Source organism: Malania oleifera, chromosome 7, assembly GCF_029873635.1.
Source record: "Malania oleifera isolate guangnan ecotype guangnan chromosome 7, ASM2987363v1, whole genome shotgun sequence".
NCBI classification, from domain to species: Eukaryota; Viridiplantae; Streptophyta; class Magnoliopsida; order Santalales; family Ximeniaceae; genus Malania; species Malania oleifera.
In genome coordinates, this window is record NC_080423.1 from 111,176,104 (window position 1) to 111,196,376 (window position 20,273).

At 35.4% G+C, this 20,273-nt stretch overlaps 1 protein-coding gene across 5 annotated transcripts; it reads left to right on the forward strand.

Annotated features, from left to right (window-relative positions):
* The first annotated feature begins 1,219 nt into the window (after positions 1-1,219).
* On the forward strand, positions 1,220-12,246 carry LOC131159421 (cytochrome c oxidase assembly protein COX15). 5 transcript variants are annotated; one of them, XM_058114308.1, is made up of 8 exons: positions 1,220-1,620; positions 6,295-6,545; positions 7,180-7,493; positions 7,747-7,972; positions 8,054-8,299; positions 8,425-8,535; positions 11,372-11,503; positions 11,695-12,246. In XM_058114308.1, the coding sequence occupies exons 2-8, from the start codon at positions 6,336-6,338 to the stop codon at positions 11,863-11,865; spliced, it is 1,410 nt and encodes a 469-aa protein (XP_057970291.1). In that variant the 5' UTR covers positions 1,220-1,620; positions 6,295-6,335; the 3' UTR covers positions 11,866-12,246. The 5 variants fall into 5 exon arrangements, with proteins under 5 accessions (XP_057970291.1, XP_057970295.1, XP_057970294.1 ...); XM_058114311.1 differs by having other exon boundaries at positions 1,232-1,520; XM_058114309.1 differs by having other exon boundaries at positions 1,251-1,526.
* Positions 12,247-20,273: the final 8,027 nt, after the last annotated feature.

Here is a 20,273-nt window from a genome sequence, read left to right on the forward strand (position 1 = left end):
TATTTGACGCTATTAATTATTCAATTAATATCACAGTTATAAGACTAGTTATGTTTAATGGATTATAATGTTGAGTAACTAAGAAAAAACACTCAAAAAAAGTAAAAACAATTGAAATGCGCATGTTAAGGTAAATGTGTGGTATAGCATTCAAAGGTATATTGAGGAATAAATATATTCATATTAAATTAGACATACAATCAGTAGAAGATAAGCGATGTGTGATTTAGATAGTTTACGTATTTGAAACAAAGACCAATTAGTACACTAGTGAGGAATAGTGGGTTAGTCATCGTAACTGATATTAAAATAATGTAGAATTAACTTAAAATATTTTGAAATGAGATAGTGAAGAAAAAATTATTAGGTCTTAAGTTAGTTGAAGTGAAGGTGAGTATTGTATCAATGACAAAGTTGCTCATTTGTAACCAGTTGGTCATGAGTTTGAATACAAGGAAGCAACCTCTTTATATAAAAGTAGGGATAACGTTGGGTACACTGTGATGATCCTCCCTTTAACCTCGCAAAACGGGGAGTCTTATGACCCGAGGATATGCCCCTTCTTAAGTTAATTGAAGAAAATGTTTTGAATTATGTGAATTCGTGTAAAAAAATTCATATGGTCAACCCCACACACTATAATACTTAGGACTTGTTATTATTTTGTTGTCATTGTTGTTGCTGTCGTTGTTGCTAGGAATTAATCAATTATGTGTTTCGATGTGGAAAATATTAATAGCATATCAATAGTGACATTTTAGAAATTGTCACTATTATTTCAAATTTAGTGATGTATAGAAATTTTGTTACTAAATATATCTTAGTGATAATTATTTAATCATTATTATAAATTTTGTAAATTTGAAAAAATTAACGCTACATTTGAAAATGTATATCTTAGACTTTATATTTGCATTTGAATGGATTTAGACAAATTTTAATACAATTTTGTACTATATCTTATCAAATTCCAATACAAATCTAATTCAAAAAATTCTTTAAATATAGGGTTAGGCTAATAATGAGATTAGTAACGATTCTTAATCATCACTTCTAGTTCAAACGATCCAACAGTTAGTTACTAATATATATATATATATATATATATATCAGTTTGATGACTAATAATATAACCTATTTTACTCAAAATTTAGGATAGAAGATATTATTTATTACTAAATTTTATAAATATTACAAAGCTATTTAAAAAATTTGTATACTTCTCTTCTCTATGATTATTGAAACGCTTATATCTCTAAATAGTTAACCTCCATCTCTCTCTATCCCGCGCGAACACCCTTTCCCTTTCCCTTTCCCTGCCGCCACACTCCCCTCCTCCATTTGCCGCCGCTGTACCCTCCCCCTCCTCCCCGCCGCTGCCCGCTGCTGCATTCTACCCCCCCGGGCGGGTGTTGCTGCTACGCTCTCTCCTTCCCCCCATCGCTGCCCACTTCATCCCGGCTGCTGTGCTCCCTCCCCCGTGCCGGCGCTGCGCTGTCCGTGCAGCCGCACTCTCGCGGGTCAGTGTACGCATTTACAACATCTGCTGCCACTTTGATTCGCCAACAATATCAAAGGCCTTTAATTTCTTCCTCCTCGTATTTGGGAGTGACAAGATTGGTTTGTTTTCAATGCCCATTACATGTTTGATTAAATGCCTAAGTGTTGTTGTTGTGACTAAAGTTTACATTTCATTGGTTTATGTTCCATATACATTTCATTTTGCAAATATCGTTGCTTGATGTGGTTGAATTATTGATTGTGACGTGTGTAACGTCCCTTAATTTCTAAATATATAAAATGATTAACCTGACCCCGTGGGTAGCGGGGACATCTGTCATGAACAGCGGAAAACCTAACAGCAGTAAACATAAAATCTCAACATCCAAACATAAAACATAATATCAGAGTTTGCTACGTCATCAATATACTGTTTATATGTACAATCTCCAAAAATAAAAAACAACACTAGGACCATACAACAAAAATCTTATAATCCTAGTTCAACGCTTACCCTTCTAGTAGGGAAGCTCCACTCACTCAACGGCGGCCTTGACCCGCCGGTTTCCCTGAGTTTCCTGAAAAATATGTTGATGTTGGGGGTGAAAACACTTCTCAGTAAGGGAAAATAAACTAAATACAGCCGTGTGACAACAGGAACATTTAAAGTGCTTATACATATACAGTACATTTCATAACTTTGGAAATAATTATACTATCATACTGGATAATCATGTACTTTTATATTTTTCAATAAGTCATAACATACATAAGCATCTACTATAACTGTAATACTGAAAATAGACTCAAGATGAATAGTTAGCTAATGTCATGTATTACTCCCTATGATGGGTTGTGCAACCCGAAGACGGGACCTGACAATGGCTGGCCGACCACTGCCGAATCAAATATGTCTGTAAGTATGATGAGCCCGCCACACCCTGGTTCGGACTGTCAGGTGGACGTCCACACTCTACTGAAAGTCACATCGACTATCCATCTTCCATCCCCTCGTGGGATGGTTAGCACTAATCTAACGTAGATATCTGATCTACCATATAGTTACGGTACCGAGCCCTGAACTGAACTATACTAACATTCTGGTTGTAATAACATATACTACATGAACATACATAACATCATCACGGTCTCGTGCCGAAAATATAGATAGAGCCTCGTGCCGAAATCATAAATACATGGCCTCGGGCCAAAATCGTAAATACGGTCTTGTGCCGATAATATAAATACATGACCTCGCCCCATAACATGAATACGGCCTCGTGCCGATAACATAAAATACATGGTCTCGTGCCAACATTGTTTCAGGTATATACATTATGAAAATAATTCATTTATCATACATTCGTTAAAATGATCGTAACATAACATATCTTTCATAATACCTGAAATCATACTTTGTTCATAAAATCTTTCATATCATAATATGTTCACATAACTTAATATTCATGCCACACGTGCACTGTATAAAATCATACTTCTTATTCTAAAATCGTAATTCTCTGGTATCTCACACATACATATATGTTTCATCATAATAGTGGTATTTCTCAAACGTACATTTCATCTATAATATACAGGTATAACATTTGTTCTTTTGAAAATAAATTTACTCATAATTAATAATAAATTGCGTGGAAAATAATTGCTTTAGTTTATTCCCTTACCTGACTATTGAAAAAGCCCCCAAAATTTCCTAGCCTGACCCCCGTAGGATTTCCTACTCAATACCCTGAAATTCAAAACTTCCAGTATTAAACATCAGTATTTTCATGCGCGCATCAATTCCTATAACTATCACAAAGTCTAATTTGACTTAAAAAGCCTTACCTTAATCCAGGGATGATTTCCAACGTCATTTTCTCAACGATCCACTCCGACAAACTTGTGGAGAACTTCGCTAGGAGCGTCGTGGAAGCCTCAAATCTTCGATCCGGCGTAAATCTAACCCAAAATCGAAGAGAGAGAGTGAGAGAGCCGAAGAGGAGAGAGAGAGTAAGAGAGGAAGCTTCAAATGAAATAAAAATCGGTTTTTTAGTATTTATAGACAACATATTTCGTCGACGAGCCCGACCTTCGTCGACGAGTCCTTCACAAATTTCGGCAACGAAATCCACTTCTCGTCGACGAAATTCAGTCAGCTCAGAAACCCTCTCTCGGCATTTTCTTGTCGACGAAGCCCTGTGTTTGTCGATGAAATCTTTAAAGCCTTCGTCGACGAAACCCTGTGTTCCTCGACGAAGTTTGGCAGCTTCCTTCTGTTCCTTTTTCCAATTTCCCTTTCGTTATTATTTAAATTTCATTTAAAATTCGGGTCGTTACAACGTGGGCTATTTAACCAACTCAAGACAAGATTGAATTTGATGAATTGGATGATGATGTCCCAAGTGTCAAGGGTCTAATATTTCACACATTTGTGAAAGGACCATGCGGCGCTAACTAAAGTACTTTTGCTTAACTAGCCAACCTAGCATTTTTTACAATTTACCAAGAAAACACTTTTATTGTCATTCAAGCAAATATAAGTGGAAGAAATAAGTCACAAAAAAAAAAAGAAAAAAAAAAGAAAGTAACTTATGAAAGTAATGACACTTAAGCAGTAAACTTTGAAACAACGTAATTCGTTATTAACACCAACGTTAACAATATGTGTCTAGCAAGGGAGGCAAGTTGACTAAACACGTTCACAATAGCAAGTGAGTTTTACAAGTTGACGAACACTCACCCTCCCCTGAAGAGCATTCAATACTATCCTCACTCTGACATTAGGAAACATCAGTATGACCGTGGAGTCATACTCTCCTTTTTAGTGTAAGAAAAAACTATCTCTGAAAAATTACCCTATACTAGTATTTACATGATGGAAATCCATCCAAAATGCATGAGACAAGTGGTCACTGGCAAGCATAATGCCCTGAACAAGCTCGGCTCATGAGCAATGTAAGTGCAGCTACTTAACCAATTGATTTACCGTAATATATTTAGCCCATTCTTTTACCATTTCAATAATTTGTTTATTTTATTTTTTAGATTATAATATTTTTGGTCCCATCCCAGTGATATTATTTTTTGTGTTATTTCGAAACCTCATTATTATTATTTTTGAGTCCAAAATTTCAATAGTATTTATTACCAACTAAATATGTAACGGGCATTCTTAGAGACTTGTCAATGCCCATGTGGATGATCTTCTCATCAACATCAATTCACCAGCATGAGTATTGCAGTTTCTCGACCCCAATGACAGTATAGAACACCGATGTTAAAAGGAGTATGTTAAATTGGTGGAAAACGATTCTTGTAGCCAACCCCACCTAGTGGGACTTAAGGCTTGGTTTGTTGTTGTTGTTGTTGTAAAAGTTTGGTTGATGGAGTTGTATGATTGGTAGAAGTGATTAGAAGTTGTAACTAAAGATTTAAGCTTGACCTGGATACTCCCTCCACTGCACAGAACACCCCCTCTACACAAACACAGTTGTTCATCCCTTACACACTGCCTCTTCCAATTTATTATGCATATCTTCAATCCATTTTAGCATTCTGGGTGTTTTCATTTTCTGCTTTTGCATGCATTGAGCGAGACCATCTTCAAACTCTTTCCTACACATTCAGGGAATTAATAAGAATTAACTCATGAAATTGTTGTATAGCATATTGGCTATCTGCATTTGCCCCTGACAACTAATTAATTTGCTTCTTGCACTAAATTAATTAGTTGCAAGGGTAATATTGTTTGCACTCTCTCTATGAATCATGATTTTTTTTTTTCAAAATTATATGCTCGATGAGATGTTGGTGGGGCAAGGGGCGAATCTAATGGAAAATGCTTTGTTCTGGAAGTGGATAGTAAGGATATTATATTAATTTTTCTTTTTGTGTTATTTTTGTCATATTTCTCAATAGAAGTATGTTAATATACAGATTACTATTTTATGCGGGTCTTAGCATTTCATAGCACATAGTAGCAGGTATTTAAGGTTTCTTTAGATATAATATAAAATATCTTGGAGCAGAAGACGTGTTCAGTTATCTATAACCATTCTGTAGTTTATAACTTTTGATTATTTTGTTTGAATTATTTTGGTGTTTATTTTTCTGTATGGGGAAATGTTACGTAAAGATGCATCTGAATATTACCATGATCCGATATACTAAGAGACGTGGATGCTCCTTGATGGAGTCCAACTACGACGCGATTGGTTGTAATTTATGAGATTGTACTTGAGCCGCAGAAGCTATAGTGGATATTTCATTTCTAGCAAACAGTACTATTATTGATATTAATATTCTCGTAATATTGAATTCTAAGGATTTTAGACCATTGTTAGCAAACCATATAGTTGATGCTTCCTATTTTTTTAATCAATTTTTTTTTTCTCACCTAAATTTTATTTTTCATGGAAATTGCTTATAGTGTGAGCTTTGTTATCTTTGAACATGTTTGTTTTGCCAATACTTTTTTAGTAAAGTGATTTTCGTTTTTGACATCAAATATAAATATCACCATAAGAACCTCAATGAGTACTTTTTAAATTTGAACACCAAACACATATTATATGATATAAGCTATTCTAATATAGAAAAATGTTTTGTATATTTGCACATGATAGAAGTGATTATCCAATAATTAAGTGTTGCTAAACGCAACCTTATGCAGCTCTTATAATGTTTATTCTTAAATTGACATCATTCACTTGTGTATGCATCACTCACTGGTCTTTTAATTTTATTAAAAAGCATGTCTTATATTGGTTTTACTATTATCCAACTCTGCAGTCTCTGTTCACAAAGAGAAAGGGAGAGGGACTAAGGTGGCTATGTTTGAGAGTAGAGTGATTTCGATTCTGAGAAGGAACAAATCCCTTAATTGGATATCCGGCGTGAGGGGCTCATCCTCCTCGTCATGTAGGGCTCTGAATGAACCCTCACTAAACCTTTGCAGATGCTTCTCTTCTAAGACTGCTGGTATTACTATGTGCTTCAGACCAAAGAATTTCTGCTATGGCGTCAGAACTCTTCCTCCTAAGGTTCTACCTCTTACTTTCTTGTCATTTCTTAGTTTCCTCTTCTTTAATATTCTACCCATACGAACTACTTATAGCTGTGATCAAAGAATTGAAGATACTGCAGAAAATGAGTAGCCTTAAAATTTTATATGCCAGATGATCTCAAATTTCATTCAAATGCCTGGTTAAGTCCAACTTGCATATGATATTGTTTCAGTTCACTCTGGAATACTTTCATTACACCTGTTTATCTGCTTGCTTTTGCTTCCACCACTTGCTACTCCTTTATCGTTCAGATCTAAGATGACCAGCACTTTTATTTAGGGGATGAGATACAGCTGCAATTTATACACTGTAATTTGAAACTTCCATTATGTCTGATTGATGGAATGAAATGGGTTGAGAATGGAACAATAATAGTAGTTTATAAAGAAAAAAGGTGGTGTCATTTTAAAGCAAATGACCATACAGAGTCGGTATTATTCCATTCTCACCCTATTCTATTTTGCAAACTAAATTCATCATTTATTCTCACCCCCTCCCCCCCCAACCTCCCCTCCTAAAAAAAAAGGAAAAAGAAGAATGGCTCTAACTGTATTTAGATGTTTCATTTTGTCTATGATCTGATTTTTACTGCTGTTTATATAATTTGAAGGTCAAAATTTTTAGGGGCTTTTATGCCCAATCATGGAGGAATATGTCCACCACAGCCACTCTTGGTATAGAAAACAAGAATGGCTTGAAAATCCTGGTAACTGCAGGGTCCCGAGCCCAGAAAATGGTTGGAATATGGCTTTTTGGTTCTGCTGCATGGGTGTTTAGTATGGTGATACTTGGTGGTGTGACACGGCTTACTCGATCTGGTCTTTCTATGACTGACTGGAAGTTCACTGGTACCCTTCCTCCTCTGTCTGATGAAGACTGGTTGCTTGAGTTTGAGAAATATAAGCAATCCCCTGAGTATAAGCGGTTAGTACAGACTCTTGTATGTGCATTTCATATTTTATATTTCTGTTATGTGAAATGTTTTACTTTGTACAAAAAAATCAGTTCTTGTTCCCCTGGGCTGTGATGAAGAATATATATTTAATAGTTAAGCACTTCTCTAACTTGTTTTATGTCACTTATTGCTACTTTATTAGAGGTTTTCCCTGTATAAAGTTGAAGTTATTATTGCCATTTCAAATGAGAGTTGAAGTTTTTTGGCTTTTACCACTTTCAGTGTGAACAAAGGTATGACCATTGAAGATTTTAAATTCATATATTGGATGGAATATGCACACCGCATGTGGGGAAGGGGACTGGGTATCATGTTTGCTCTGCCATTTTCATATTTTCTCCGTAAAGGATATATTACTGTACGACTTGGACTGAGGCTTTCTGCTTTATTTGCCCTTGGTGCTGGGCAGGGCTTAGTTGGCTGGTGGATGGTTAAAAGTGGGTTGGAGGTCAGAAGCACTTAATATTCTATTTATTGCATGAAAGTTTATTGTTAGTTGTTAGACTTATCCATATTTAATCTTCAACAGGAGCCAGTGTCTGAATACGTTCAGCCAAGAGTGAGTCCTTATCGTCTTGCAGCTCATCTTACTTCAGCATTTATTATATACTGTGGCCTTTTCTGGACTGCTCTTTCAGTTGTCATGCCTGAACCTCCAACTGAAACCATTGCTTGGGTTCGCGGGGCAGCCAAAGTTAGGAGACTTGCACTTCCTGTAAGCCTGCTTACTGGCATTACGGCTGTCTCTGGAGCATTTGTTGCAGGAAATGATGCTGTATGTGGTATATTTTTTCTTGTCCCATCATTTTTACAATTAGCTCAAGGTTGTCAGGATAAGACTTGCTGTTCTTGGCCTGAAGCAAATTGTTTGTGATGCATGAATCAATGCGTATTTGCCAGGGCCACGCATATAATACTTTTCCAAAGATGGGTGATACATATATTCCAGATGATATCTTTAGCATGAAGCCGCTCATGCGTAACTTCTTTGAGAATACTTCAACTGTGCAGGTAATTTTACTTTTTCTTAAGCTGTCTGTTTCATATACATTAGCTGCTTCACTTCATGGTTTAATTTAATTAGGCGGCTGATTAGATTTGTATGACCTACAGTCACTGATAACTGTTTTTTGTGTAATTTTGTATAATATTCTTGTGTCTGGTTACCTACAAGTGGTCACTACCTTACTCTTAGGTCTTAGGCATGCTATGACTGTCTTGCATATAATGGCCACATGAATAAATAGTGGCTTCAATGTATTTGCTATAGACTGTAGCTCAGAGAATTTATTGCAATTATGTGTAGAATTCCTTTTAAAGATTACCTGCTAATAATTTATGTGCACAAAAATTATCCTGCATATTACAGCGGCCAAAATCAAAGAGCTGCTCTGAGGCCTGAGCATGTTTGACGTAAAGTGGAAAATGTTTTGCCTGAATTTAAAGAAATAATTATAGCTGGTCCAAGAAAAAGTGACTAACAATGAAGGAAAGAAACGGAGAATGGTAAATGCACTACTAGGAGTTGTGCGTAGTAGTGTGTGTTATAGTTTTCTTCTGTGGCTCTTTTGATACATTAATCCTTTTTTTTTTTTTAGATTGATATTTTATCTTTTTGAAGGGGAGCTTAAACACAACGGTAAGGTTGTCGCCATGTGACCTGGAGGTCACGGGTTTGAGGCGTGGAAACAGCCTCTTGCAAAAATGCAAGGTAAGGCTGTGTACTATAGACCCATTGTAGTCCGTCCCTTCCCTGGACCCCGCATACGCGGGAGCTTTGTGCACCGGGCTGACCCCTTTTTTTTCATTAATATTTTATCTTTTTAATATGGAGTTGTTCATCTTTAGCTTAGCAGACAATTGGCAGATTGTTGTGCTATTTAAAGTTTTTGTTTCAGTAGTTAAAGGGAAATATTCTACCTACCCATATTTTGGTTGCTTACGCTGCCATTTGATGTAGCCAATGCAACAGTGTTTTCCTAGTTCAAACAGGGACATTTGAATCTTTTAAGAGACTGCTCTGGCATGTATTTGCTGAACTTTATGGCACATTGTGCCTTCTCTTCTTTCTATCTAATATAGTTTCTTTTATTATTAAAAAAAATTATGGGAGTATACCATCTCCTTTTTCAGCTTTGTACAAGTAGCCTTTATGCTACAATTGTTTGCCAAATATAGCCAAGCTGCTCGACAAGGCTTACTCCAACTACTTGAGATTTGCATTTTCATTATTTTCAGTTATATCATTGGTTATTATATCTATTCTTTTCACATACTTGCATACTTTCCTTGCTTCCTTCTGACGCTTCTGCTTAGGGACCATTTGGTTCACATCATCTTCTAACCTTCTGAGGAATGGTGATGGGATACCTGTTTTGGGGCTGGAATTGGTAACTCACATTTCTTGGGAATCAAGGGTTTTCACAAAACACCCATTCCCATGTTCCCATGGGTAAGATTCCCATACAAATCCTATTTTTGCGATTAAATTGCCCCTACTATTTTGGTTAGTTGGACATTAATGCCCCTATAATATAGTATACTTACACGCTGTTATTATATTTATAATAAAAAAATTATTTTGATAACAAAATAAAAGTCAATAACAAAATAGAATTGATAATATTATTATGTTTATGTGTTATAATAATATGACTCAATGATTTCAATTTTTAGACCATGTTATCCCCCATTTTTAGTTAATTGGATTATTATGTGTAATTTTTTTAATTTATTATGGTTGAAATTTTTAGGACATGGATTTAATTTGGTACATTTTATTAATAGGTTTTTGTGCTGAAAATATGATTATTTTTTTTAGCTCATACACAAATCAAGGGTATAAGAGTTATCTTCCTGAAATGTTTGCTAGAATTCCTGTGATGAACCAAACATTGGGTGTACATTTCTGGGAATCTTAAAATGCTAACCAGCCTAAAATATTCTAAGCATCCCATTCCTCAGGTTGAACAAAAATTGCTTTGACTCATCAATTACATGACCAAATGGGGCTCGACACCCGCGGGGGGGTTGTAGAGAGAGAGAGAGAGAGATGAAAGGGGAGTAAGGAGGTTGAGAGGGGACAAGGGGCTGTATGTACAAATAGGTGAAGGGAAACTGGAGAGATTCTGAAATTTAACTCCAAGTGCAAAGAAAGAAAAGCTAAACCAACGTACAACTACCAAACGTATCGATACCCTATGATTAGTTAGAACACATAATTGTAAATAAATCCCACACAACAGAAAAGTACACAACACGAAAGCAGCATAGAGGTGCCTAAAATTCTCCATTGGTGGCTATTCATAATCAAATATTGTAAGATAACTTTTACCTTATTGTGTTTTTAATTGGTGCCACCTTTACCTAAACAAGTGCATTCATTTTTTATCCTACCCTTTATTGTATTGCCACTTACCCTCTTTACGCCTCTTATCTGAATTCATTTGGTCTGTTGGTATAAAATGCATTTTCCATATTTGTGAGGGGAAATTTTTAAAATGAACACATTTGGAACCTGTCCTCCTTGTATTGTCACCCAGCCTTAATACGTATTTCTCTGAATCCGTTACTAAGATAGTAAGATGGTATAGGATGTGTTTCCATTGTCTCTGTGTGGAGAATTTTAAAGATGGAAGTCATTTGGATCCTATTCTTGTATTGCCACTCATCCTCAACACATCTTTCTTGAGTTCCTTTTGGTTATTTCAAGATGTTGTTATATGATGAATTTCCATGTATACATGGAAATTTTTGAAGATGCAACGTGAATCTTGAAATTCTGAAAACTCACATATGAAGTGTTTGGTCTCCTAGTCACTAGCATGCAAAAAATTCTGATTTTCAGCTCGATCATCGTATCCTGGCAACTGCAACCTTGACTTCAATTTGCTTTCTATGGTGGAAAACAAGAAAATTGGACGTACATCCAGCAGTACGATCCCTGATTGGAAGCACCATGGGAATGGCTGCCCTTCAGGTAATTCCGTTTCCCATTTGTCCTATTGCCTTTTCGTTGAGTATAATTTTTTACTTGTCCCTGTTAACTCTATAAGTAGTACTATTTGTTGTTTGTAGTTAGCTCGTTAGTAGGCTCCTTATTTTTTGGAATGATGAAAACAACAGCAGTCGTCCATTACTAGTTTTGCTAACAGCATTCTTACCGTGCAGGTCACATTAGGGATATCAACGCTTTTATCATATGTCCCTGTTTCTCTTGGCACTGCACATCAGGCTGGAGCTTTAACACTTTTAACACTTATGATTCTGCTCAATCACACTGTGCGGAGGCCATCATTGGCCCTTCTCAAGTCTCTGCCATCGGTTCCAAGAACAACTTAAAATTTACAGATTATGATTTTCCATATTTTTGCTTCCAGATTTTCCCGTATTCGAGTTGAGTTACATATTACCCTAATCAAAGAGAGACAGCTAGTTGGTTTCTTAGTATATGTGAGCTTCTTCCATGAAGTTGGATATGAATCATAATGTGGTTTGGTGGAGTTTGTTTATTGAACAGAATTTATTAGGATTGGACATTTGGAGCATTCAATGGGAAAGAAACTTCTGTGGAAGTAGTTCATTGCTGTTCAGTGTAGGAAGGTGGGGATGCTCTTTTTATTGTGGAATGACTTATTCCAAACTATTGCCTTGTTCTTAATCTTCTGAAAACTAATGATCTTTTTGGTATGCAAATGGATTGAAATTAATAATTTATAATTTTACATATTTGTTATATAATGTTTCTCTTTCAATTCATACAAAGTGTAGGTGAAGTTACTTTACTTTTGAATACATTTTCACTCTGTCCAAAATTTTGCCTCATATTTGGGAGTTCAGAGTTCAAATCTTGAATTTGAATTTGCGAGATTTATACTAATTCAAATATGAAATTTTAAATCTAGTTTCTTAGATTTAGGGTTTGCAATTTGATTGGAGCTATTTACTTGAAAACGACCTTATGCAAAAGAATACAGTAACTTAAACAATATTTAAAGTAAATTACTCAATAATGAACCATTGCAGATGTAAATGGCTCAAGCTGTAAATAGTTGGAGATATAATAATTAATGAAAGAAGTTTTATGTCATTTATTATTTATTTTAAAAATATTATTTATATTTTAAAATAGGGCAGGTGTCATAGGGGCTTCAAAAAAAAAAAAAAAAAAAAAAATCTTGCTATTCTACTCCATTTTTTGGGCATACTAAAATGGAAAATTTGCTTCTCATCTAGACTTGAAAAAATGGATAAAAGTTTGTTTATCTGAACCAATTTTTATTTGCTTTTAATTGACTCATTACCGATCCATTAAATGAGTTGGATAAGGTTTTAAAATTTTTTATCTCTCCTTAAAAATGTTGGTTGATAGATTTTAGATGTTATTTGACAGATATCCACCAATTTGTTGACAACTAATGCTTAAATTCATGGATAATTTCATACGTCGCTTCTTAGGCATCAATCAGTCAGTATAAGCCCATTTGGCCGAAACTCAGCCATAAACTCTCATCTGTTGCACTAGCACTGATGTATGCGTTTCTAGGTTTGGTCCATGCTTCTACTTAAGCTCAAGTACCCAATTCTTGTTATCAAAACAAAAATCTTAAATTTATGATCTTAAAAAATAAATATATATATGATTTTATGATTGGTTATTAAATGTTTACTTGTGTATCAAATTATAATTTTAAAAATAACTTCAGTTATTATATTACAAAATAATTGTTCATATCATGGTAAAAAAAAAATTATACTTGGGATGGGAATGATAGATTATCCGTTATCCACCATGAATTATTATATCTAGACTGACATAAATCTGTTGCTTAATTGAGTTGGATATGAATTGTTAATTTCTTATCTGATAATTTGCCTAATCTACCACTAATTATACTTTTCTAGTTTAGAGTGGTTATCGAGACTTATCTAGTGCTCGTGTCTGTAGGTTTGAACGTGTGATCATCGGCTAACTTGATTGGGAGAGAGCTCTAATTGAGCACCATGTATCTCTTAATCGAGTATTATTCGGGGGGGTCGGTAACACAACTCATCAAAATAAGAATAAATGTGCAAAAATTGTATTTTATTTTACTAATTTATCTTTTGTTTTAGACAATTCAGCTTGTTTATTTTCAAGTTAAATAGTTTTTAAGGGTCGGGTAGTGTTCTTGTTAAAAATTATGAAAAGAAAAAATAAAAAATAAAACTAAAACCAAAATCAAAAAATAAAAGCAGATAATAATAATTAAAAACTTGAGTACACATATACTCATTTTTTGTTTAGTAAAAAAATATATTGTTTAAACAACAGTAAAATTGAATACAATTCAAGACTATTGTAATAAGATTAATAATTATTTTACTTAATTATTATATTTTAAAACTTATTTTTTAGTGTACATAATATTTAAAAAATAATAAAATATTATTTAAAATAACTTTTAAAATTTAAATATATTTTATAATTCACATAGTCATTTATTTTTAATTTCAACTGATGTTACACATGAAATAAATAATCTAATTTACAAATTAATTGTGTATATATCAAAGAAATTACAAATTTTAACTTTTAATTTTGGTTTGAAAACATAAGAAAGTCGACAATAAAAATAAAAAAGATTAATATGAACTAACACTAATATACTCTTTTATTACACAAAAAATAGAATAAAAAATAAAAAAATTAATTAATAATATAAATAAGCCTGAAGTCGATCGGTTATAGGAATTCTTTTTTTCCAATTCATTTCATCTAAAACATTTTCTTAAAAATAATATTGAACAAACTCTCAAATTATCTGAAATTTTTTTCACTTTTTTGGAAAAATAAAAATTAATAAATTAATTATAAATTTAAATTTATAAAATGTTTCTGAATATTTTGTCTATGTTTTATTTTTTATCTTTTAGTTTTTAAAAATCTAATTTAAATTTTTAATAATTAGTTATAAAACTTAGAATTAACGTTGTATATAGAGCGCGGTATTTCCACGCTGCGACTATCTCCAGACACTTGTCGTCGCCGGAAATATGGCCGGCCGGATTCTGAGGGTCCTTCAAAACGAAACCCACACGGTCGCATTGATGGGCGGGCAATGGAAAATCTAGTCGCGCGCATGGAACTCATCGCCGGCCGTTAGCTGCTGTTTCTCTGCAGAGTTCATTCGTTTTCACGTCTGCTTCTTCGAGCTTGGATTTCTCGCGGTACGGTTACCTCCGTCGCCGTGTTTTATTGGGAATTGCTTCCTCTTCATCCATTCTTTGTTAGTTTTGGCGCTTCTAGTTTTCAAACTGGTGTCAGTCTTAGGTTCCATCGAATTTTTTGTTGCTTGGCTGAATCCTTATCGTGTGGTTGAGATGTTGGCGGGGGTTTTTGTTTACCTTATGTCTCCCGTATTATCTATGGAGTTGCAAATAGTTGTTGCCCATGTTGTTGGGGATTATCCCATTTGATATTTCATTTTGCAATTGAAATATGCACTTTGCCCTCGTTATATTATATTATTCAGATTCATTCGCAGTATTGGTGATTGCTGCTTCATGTTTCTTGAAACCTCTTAGTCTATGATTCTATGGTGTATTTCTCATTTGAACGGCTGCCTTGTGACCATATCATGTTGGGATTGGCCAAACTGTAATAGTGGAAGGACTCATTCTGTTGAGAATTGCACTTATGAGTTTGTCCTACTTTGAAAAAATTAAGTGAATGATGAATGCTTATATATGCATGGTTAGATCCGAAACCTATTAGTCTTAAGCTTTTGGGTCAAGTTAGTGTTCACCCTTGCATATCAAGTACCTATAAGGATCCGATTTGGTGCTAACAAGTGGTATTAAAGCCAACACTTGGAGGACTAAGTGTGTGACTAAGGCCAATAAGGGGGGAGAGTTTGAATTGGGTTTGAGTATTCATGCGTGTTCCTGCAGATGTAGACATGTGAAAAAGGAGCGGTGATGAGTGGACTCCCATTATTTTGTGCTCCTTTCCCATGGTTGAATAATGACTCTTAGTTGGTGGTTCAAGTATTTATGTGTATTTATGAAGATGTAGAAATGCGAAAAAGGTGTAGTGATGAGTGAAATCCCATTATTTGCTCCCCTTTTTCATGGTTGAATAAGACTTCTAGTTGGTTGTATGACATTAGGTGATTAAGAACGACTTTTTCGTTGAAGGAGAGTGCTTGGGACTGACAAATGTGGGGGAGATTGTTAGAGTATTTCTCTTGTGAGCTTGTCCTTCATTGAAAAAATTAAGAGAATGATGAATTCTTAGATGTATGGTTGTACTCAAAATTCAATAGGTTTAAGCTTTTGGGTTAAGTTGGTGCTGAACCATGAAGGTGGGTGTTGCTGGCAAAACTTGTCTGAGAGAATTTGGATCAATCATGACTTTGATCATCTATCAAGAATGAAAGAAAAACAATTTGGAGGACTCAGGATATACTTTAGGGGACCGCTTTGGTGCCTAAGTTAGGGAATTTGGAAGGATTATGTGATTGCTACAGCAAAGAAGTGAGTGAGAATGAGATGAGATGCCTTACTTTCTTAAGGAGTCCTTTTTATAGGCATTCGGGATACCTTCTTACTGATTTTCCTACTGATGGATACCTTTTTATAGGCATGCATGAGTTACATTTTGGTTTTGGATATGTTAATAGGGAGTAAATATTGGTGTGCTTACCCCTCGTTTTAATTAATGGGCATTACCTCCTTTCCAACCTTAATGTCTTTTCATTTTTTGATCTTACATAAGTTAATGCCGAGTTTGATGCTAGTATCTCTTTTTATGTTATATCAGTTGCCTCCCTACTCTCAAGTCTTAGAGTCATTTTTTGGCCCGAGATTATACTGCATTTGCTATAAGTTCTTTTATTATCATGAGATTTGAATTAAGTCATTAGATGAGCTACTTTGAGTCTGATGAGTACTGCTCATCAAATGGGCCAATACTCTACCAAGCAGTGTCCGTCCCTTGCTGCCTTATGAGCAGTGCTCATTAAATGAGAATTTTTGAGCCTCATGAGTGGTGCTCATTAGATGGGCCAATTTTTTGATAAGCAATCTTGTTTCTTGTTGCCTCATAAGCGGTACTCATCAGACGATAATTTTTGGATCTTATGTGCAGTGCTCATCAAATGGGCCAATTTTTTATTGAGTGATGCTTGTCTTTTGTTGCCTTATGAAGAGTGCTTATCAGATGGGTATTTTAGGCCTCATGAGCGGTGGTTATCAAATGGGCCAATTTTTGATAAGTAGTGTTTGTCTCTTCTTGCCTTATGAATGATGCTGATCAAATAGGTATCTTTGAGTCTCATGAGTTGTGCTTATCAGATGAGCCAATTTTTAGTTGAGCAATGCCCATCTCTTGTTGCCTCATGAGCGATGCTCATCAGATGGATATTTTTGGGTTTCATGAGCGGTACTCATCAGATGGGCCAATTTTTTGCGAGTAGTGTCTGTCTCTTGTTGCCTCATAAGCGGTACTCATCAAATGAATATTTTTTAGCCTCACAAGTAGTGCTCATTAGATGAGCCAATTTTTTGTTGAGTAACACTTGTCTTTTGTTGTCTTATGAGTAGTGCTCATCAAATGGAAATCTTTGGACCTCATGAGTTGTGCTTATCAGATGGGAAATTTACCGTTGAGCAGTGCTCATCTCTTGTTGCCTCATGAACAATGCTCATCAAATGGGTATTTTTGGTTCTCATGAGTGGTGTTCATCAGATGGACAATATTTTGTCGAGCAATGTCTATTTTGTGGATAGATTTTCTTAGCATGATTTGCATCGCATGAAGCCTCATGGTCTATGCCATATTTTCTCCTATAAATAGTCCCTCTTCCCTTCTCTTATTCTCCATACTTGGAAGGGAAGTCTTTACCAGAGGTATATTTCCTTACTCCTCCCTCGATGATTTCATCAATGTCTCTAGTGTGATTTCTCTTCAAATATGACTTGCTTCTTTTTGTGGTGATACCATGGTTTTAAATAAAGGCCGCGACCGTTACGTAATGCTGTTACGTAACGGTTTTTTGGGTTACCGATACCGTTACACACCGCAAAATCGGTGGGAAGCAAAATCACGGTCGTAGCGGTCGTTACGGACCGCGACTGTTACGTAAAGGTTGCGACGGCCGTTACATAACCACTACAGAACTGTTACACCAAAAAATTATTTTATTTTTTACTTTTTCTTCTCACTTTTCCCCTCTCTTTCATATATCAATCTCAATATACCAAGTGGCAAGAGGGGGAAAAGATTATAAAGAGGATGACAATGATACAAATTTTACTATTTCTTTAAATACTCACAATAGATGTATTAATTAACAATTTGAAAATACTAACTTGTTAGGAGAATATTTTATTTTGATATGTGATATTTATGTTTTATATTTTTCAACTTCAACCTTCTTTCTTTTCTAGCTATTTTATATTTGTATTATTCGTATGTCTTATGTGTCTAATAGATTAATGAAGTGTATAATGTATTTGTTTTATTAATTAATTTAGCACACATAAGAATTTATCACAAATAAGAGCAATGAGAAGTATAAAAACGCACACACACGTAATTTTTCTATCAATGGTGGTTTAAAACAAATGTAAACTTGTTGCCCTTACCAAATAACTTAGTTACTTGAACTAGAGGATCCAAAATACACTAAAACTCTTTCTAAGAAGGACTAAAAGCTTAAAACATGCAAGTACGCTAATATACACAAGGTTGTGTGTGCTTCAAAAAAATTCATGGCCGTTACACCCGCTTCCTGTTATGTAACATCTGCTACTCCCGCTTCCCAGAATCCCATTACACCCATTACCGTTACGTTACGCTACCCGCTACCGCGATTTAAAACCATGGGTGATACCCTCCTCCAAGATATATTTCTAGGCTTGCGCCATTAGCTCTACCATATTGGCTTGGGGTTTCTTCCCTATGGAATTTAGGAATTCACAAAGTTGCAGAGCCGTTGTTAAGGCAGCTAATATTACTCCATGGTCAAGGTTTCTGTTCTCTAGAGTTGCATTGATAAAATGATGCATGAACTCTTTTAGTGTCTCTCCCTCTCCTTGAACAAGGCTTTAAGGTGGGCTGAAGTCTTTGCCATTTTTTGGTTGTTGACGGAATACCCCACAAATTGCTGCTCCATCTCAGAGAAAGACCTAACCAAACCGTGCTTTGTTGTCCAATACTATGCTCTAGCATTCCCCTTAGGGTTGTTACAAATGCTGGGCACATAACGGTATCAGGTGCACCTTGCAACTACATCAACATTTTGAAGGTGTCGAGGTGGTTTAAGGGATTTGATGGCCCATCATATCCTTTTATATTAGGCATCTTGAATTTATTAGGCAGATGGATCTCCATTATTTCTTTGGTAAAGGGGGGACCATAAGATCTAGTTGAGGTTTCCCCTATTAAGGGTTGGTTGCGAACTTCGTTTACTAGTTTTTTCAGTTGATAATTTTTCTTGAGTTTTTCTTCATATCCCTAGGATCATTGCTCGTTAATGCCTATACAATTGGCTCCTTCTACTTTCTTTGTCGTATATAAAATTTTCAAGGCAGCTTCATGTGGTACCACCGCCTTACCATTAGGTGTCGTTTATGCTTGAACAACTTCTGGGCCATGTTCTATAGGATCTTTTTCCTATTGTAAGATCATGCTAAACATGTCTTCTACCCTTCTTTGGAATTTTATAAATTGGTCTAAAGGCCCAATTTGCGGCAAATTGTCTGAAGGTGGGGAGTGAACTGACTTGGCGATTGATCCCCAACAACGGGTTAGGACTCGGAATTGTGTGATGCAACCATGATTGAGTTTAGAAAGAAATCCTTCCAAGTTTCCTATAGATGGCGGCAACTGTTGTTGCCAAAATGTGTTTGAAATAATTTAGATCAATCACGACTTCGATCACTTGCCAAGAATGAACCAAAAATGGCTTGGAGGACTCAGGGTGTACTATGGGAGACCGCTTTGATGCCTGAGTTAGGGAATTTGGAAAGATTATGCAATTGCTATAGTAAAGTAGTGCGTGAGAATGAGATGAGATGCCTTACCTTCCTTAGGAGGTCCTCTTTGTAGGCATTTAGGATACTTCGTTATTGATTTCCCTATTAATGGATATTTATTTAAATTTGGATTGTAAGAGTTACATTTTGTCTATGGATATGTTACTAGGGAGTAAAGAATGATGTGCTAACCCCTTACTTTAATTAATCGATGTTACTTCCTTTCCATTGATTCATTGATGTCTTTTCATTTTTTGATCTTACATAAGTCAATGCCGATGTTGACACCCATTTTGTTTGGGGCTAAGCAGAAAATTTGCCCCAAAATAATAAAGAAAATGAAAATGAAAATGAACTCTAGATCTTGAAAAGGAATTTTTGAAAATAAATTTTTAAAATGAAAGGGGGTTTAAATGGAGTTTGAAAAATGAAAATGGATTTTGAAAATAAAATTTGAAATCGCTGACCTCCTTGCCATCCCTGACCACCTAAAAAAGGATCCTTCCAGTTCCCTTGTCTCCTCTCTTCTCCCTAAGCCCTTTCCCCAGCGAAAATGCTCTAGCCGAGACTTGGCTCGCAAGCCAGGTCCTTGGCTAGTGACCTCACTTTTTTACCTCCTAGTTTAAGCCCCCATCCCTTGGGTATTAACCTCTTGCCCGCCTATAAAAGGCATCCCCTATCCCTAAGCAAACAAACAAAGAAAGGAGAGTGAGAAGAATCCGAGAGCA

Bases quoted from the DNA above. Each gene is read 5' to 3' on its own strand.
- LOC131159421 (XM_058114308.1), top strand. From the start codon at position 6,336: ATGTTTGAGAGTAGAGTGATTTCGATTCTGAGAAGGAACAAATCCCTT. The intron at 6,546-7,179 runs GTTCTACCTCTT...TATAATTTGAAG, and splicing joins TCAGAACTCTTCCTCCTAAG to GTCAAAATTTTTAGGGGCTT. The intron at 7,973-8,053 runs GTCAGAAGCACT...AATCTTCAACAG, and splicing joins TGGTTAAAAGTGGGTTGGAG to GAGCCAGTGTCTGAATACGT.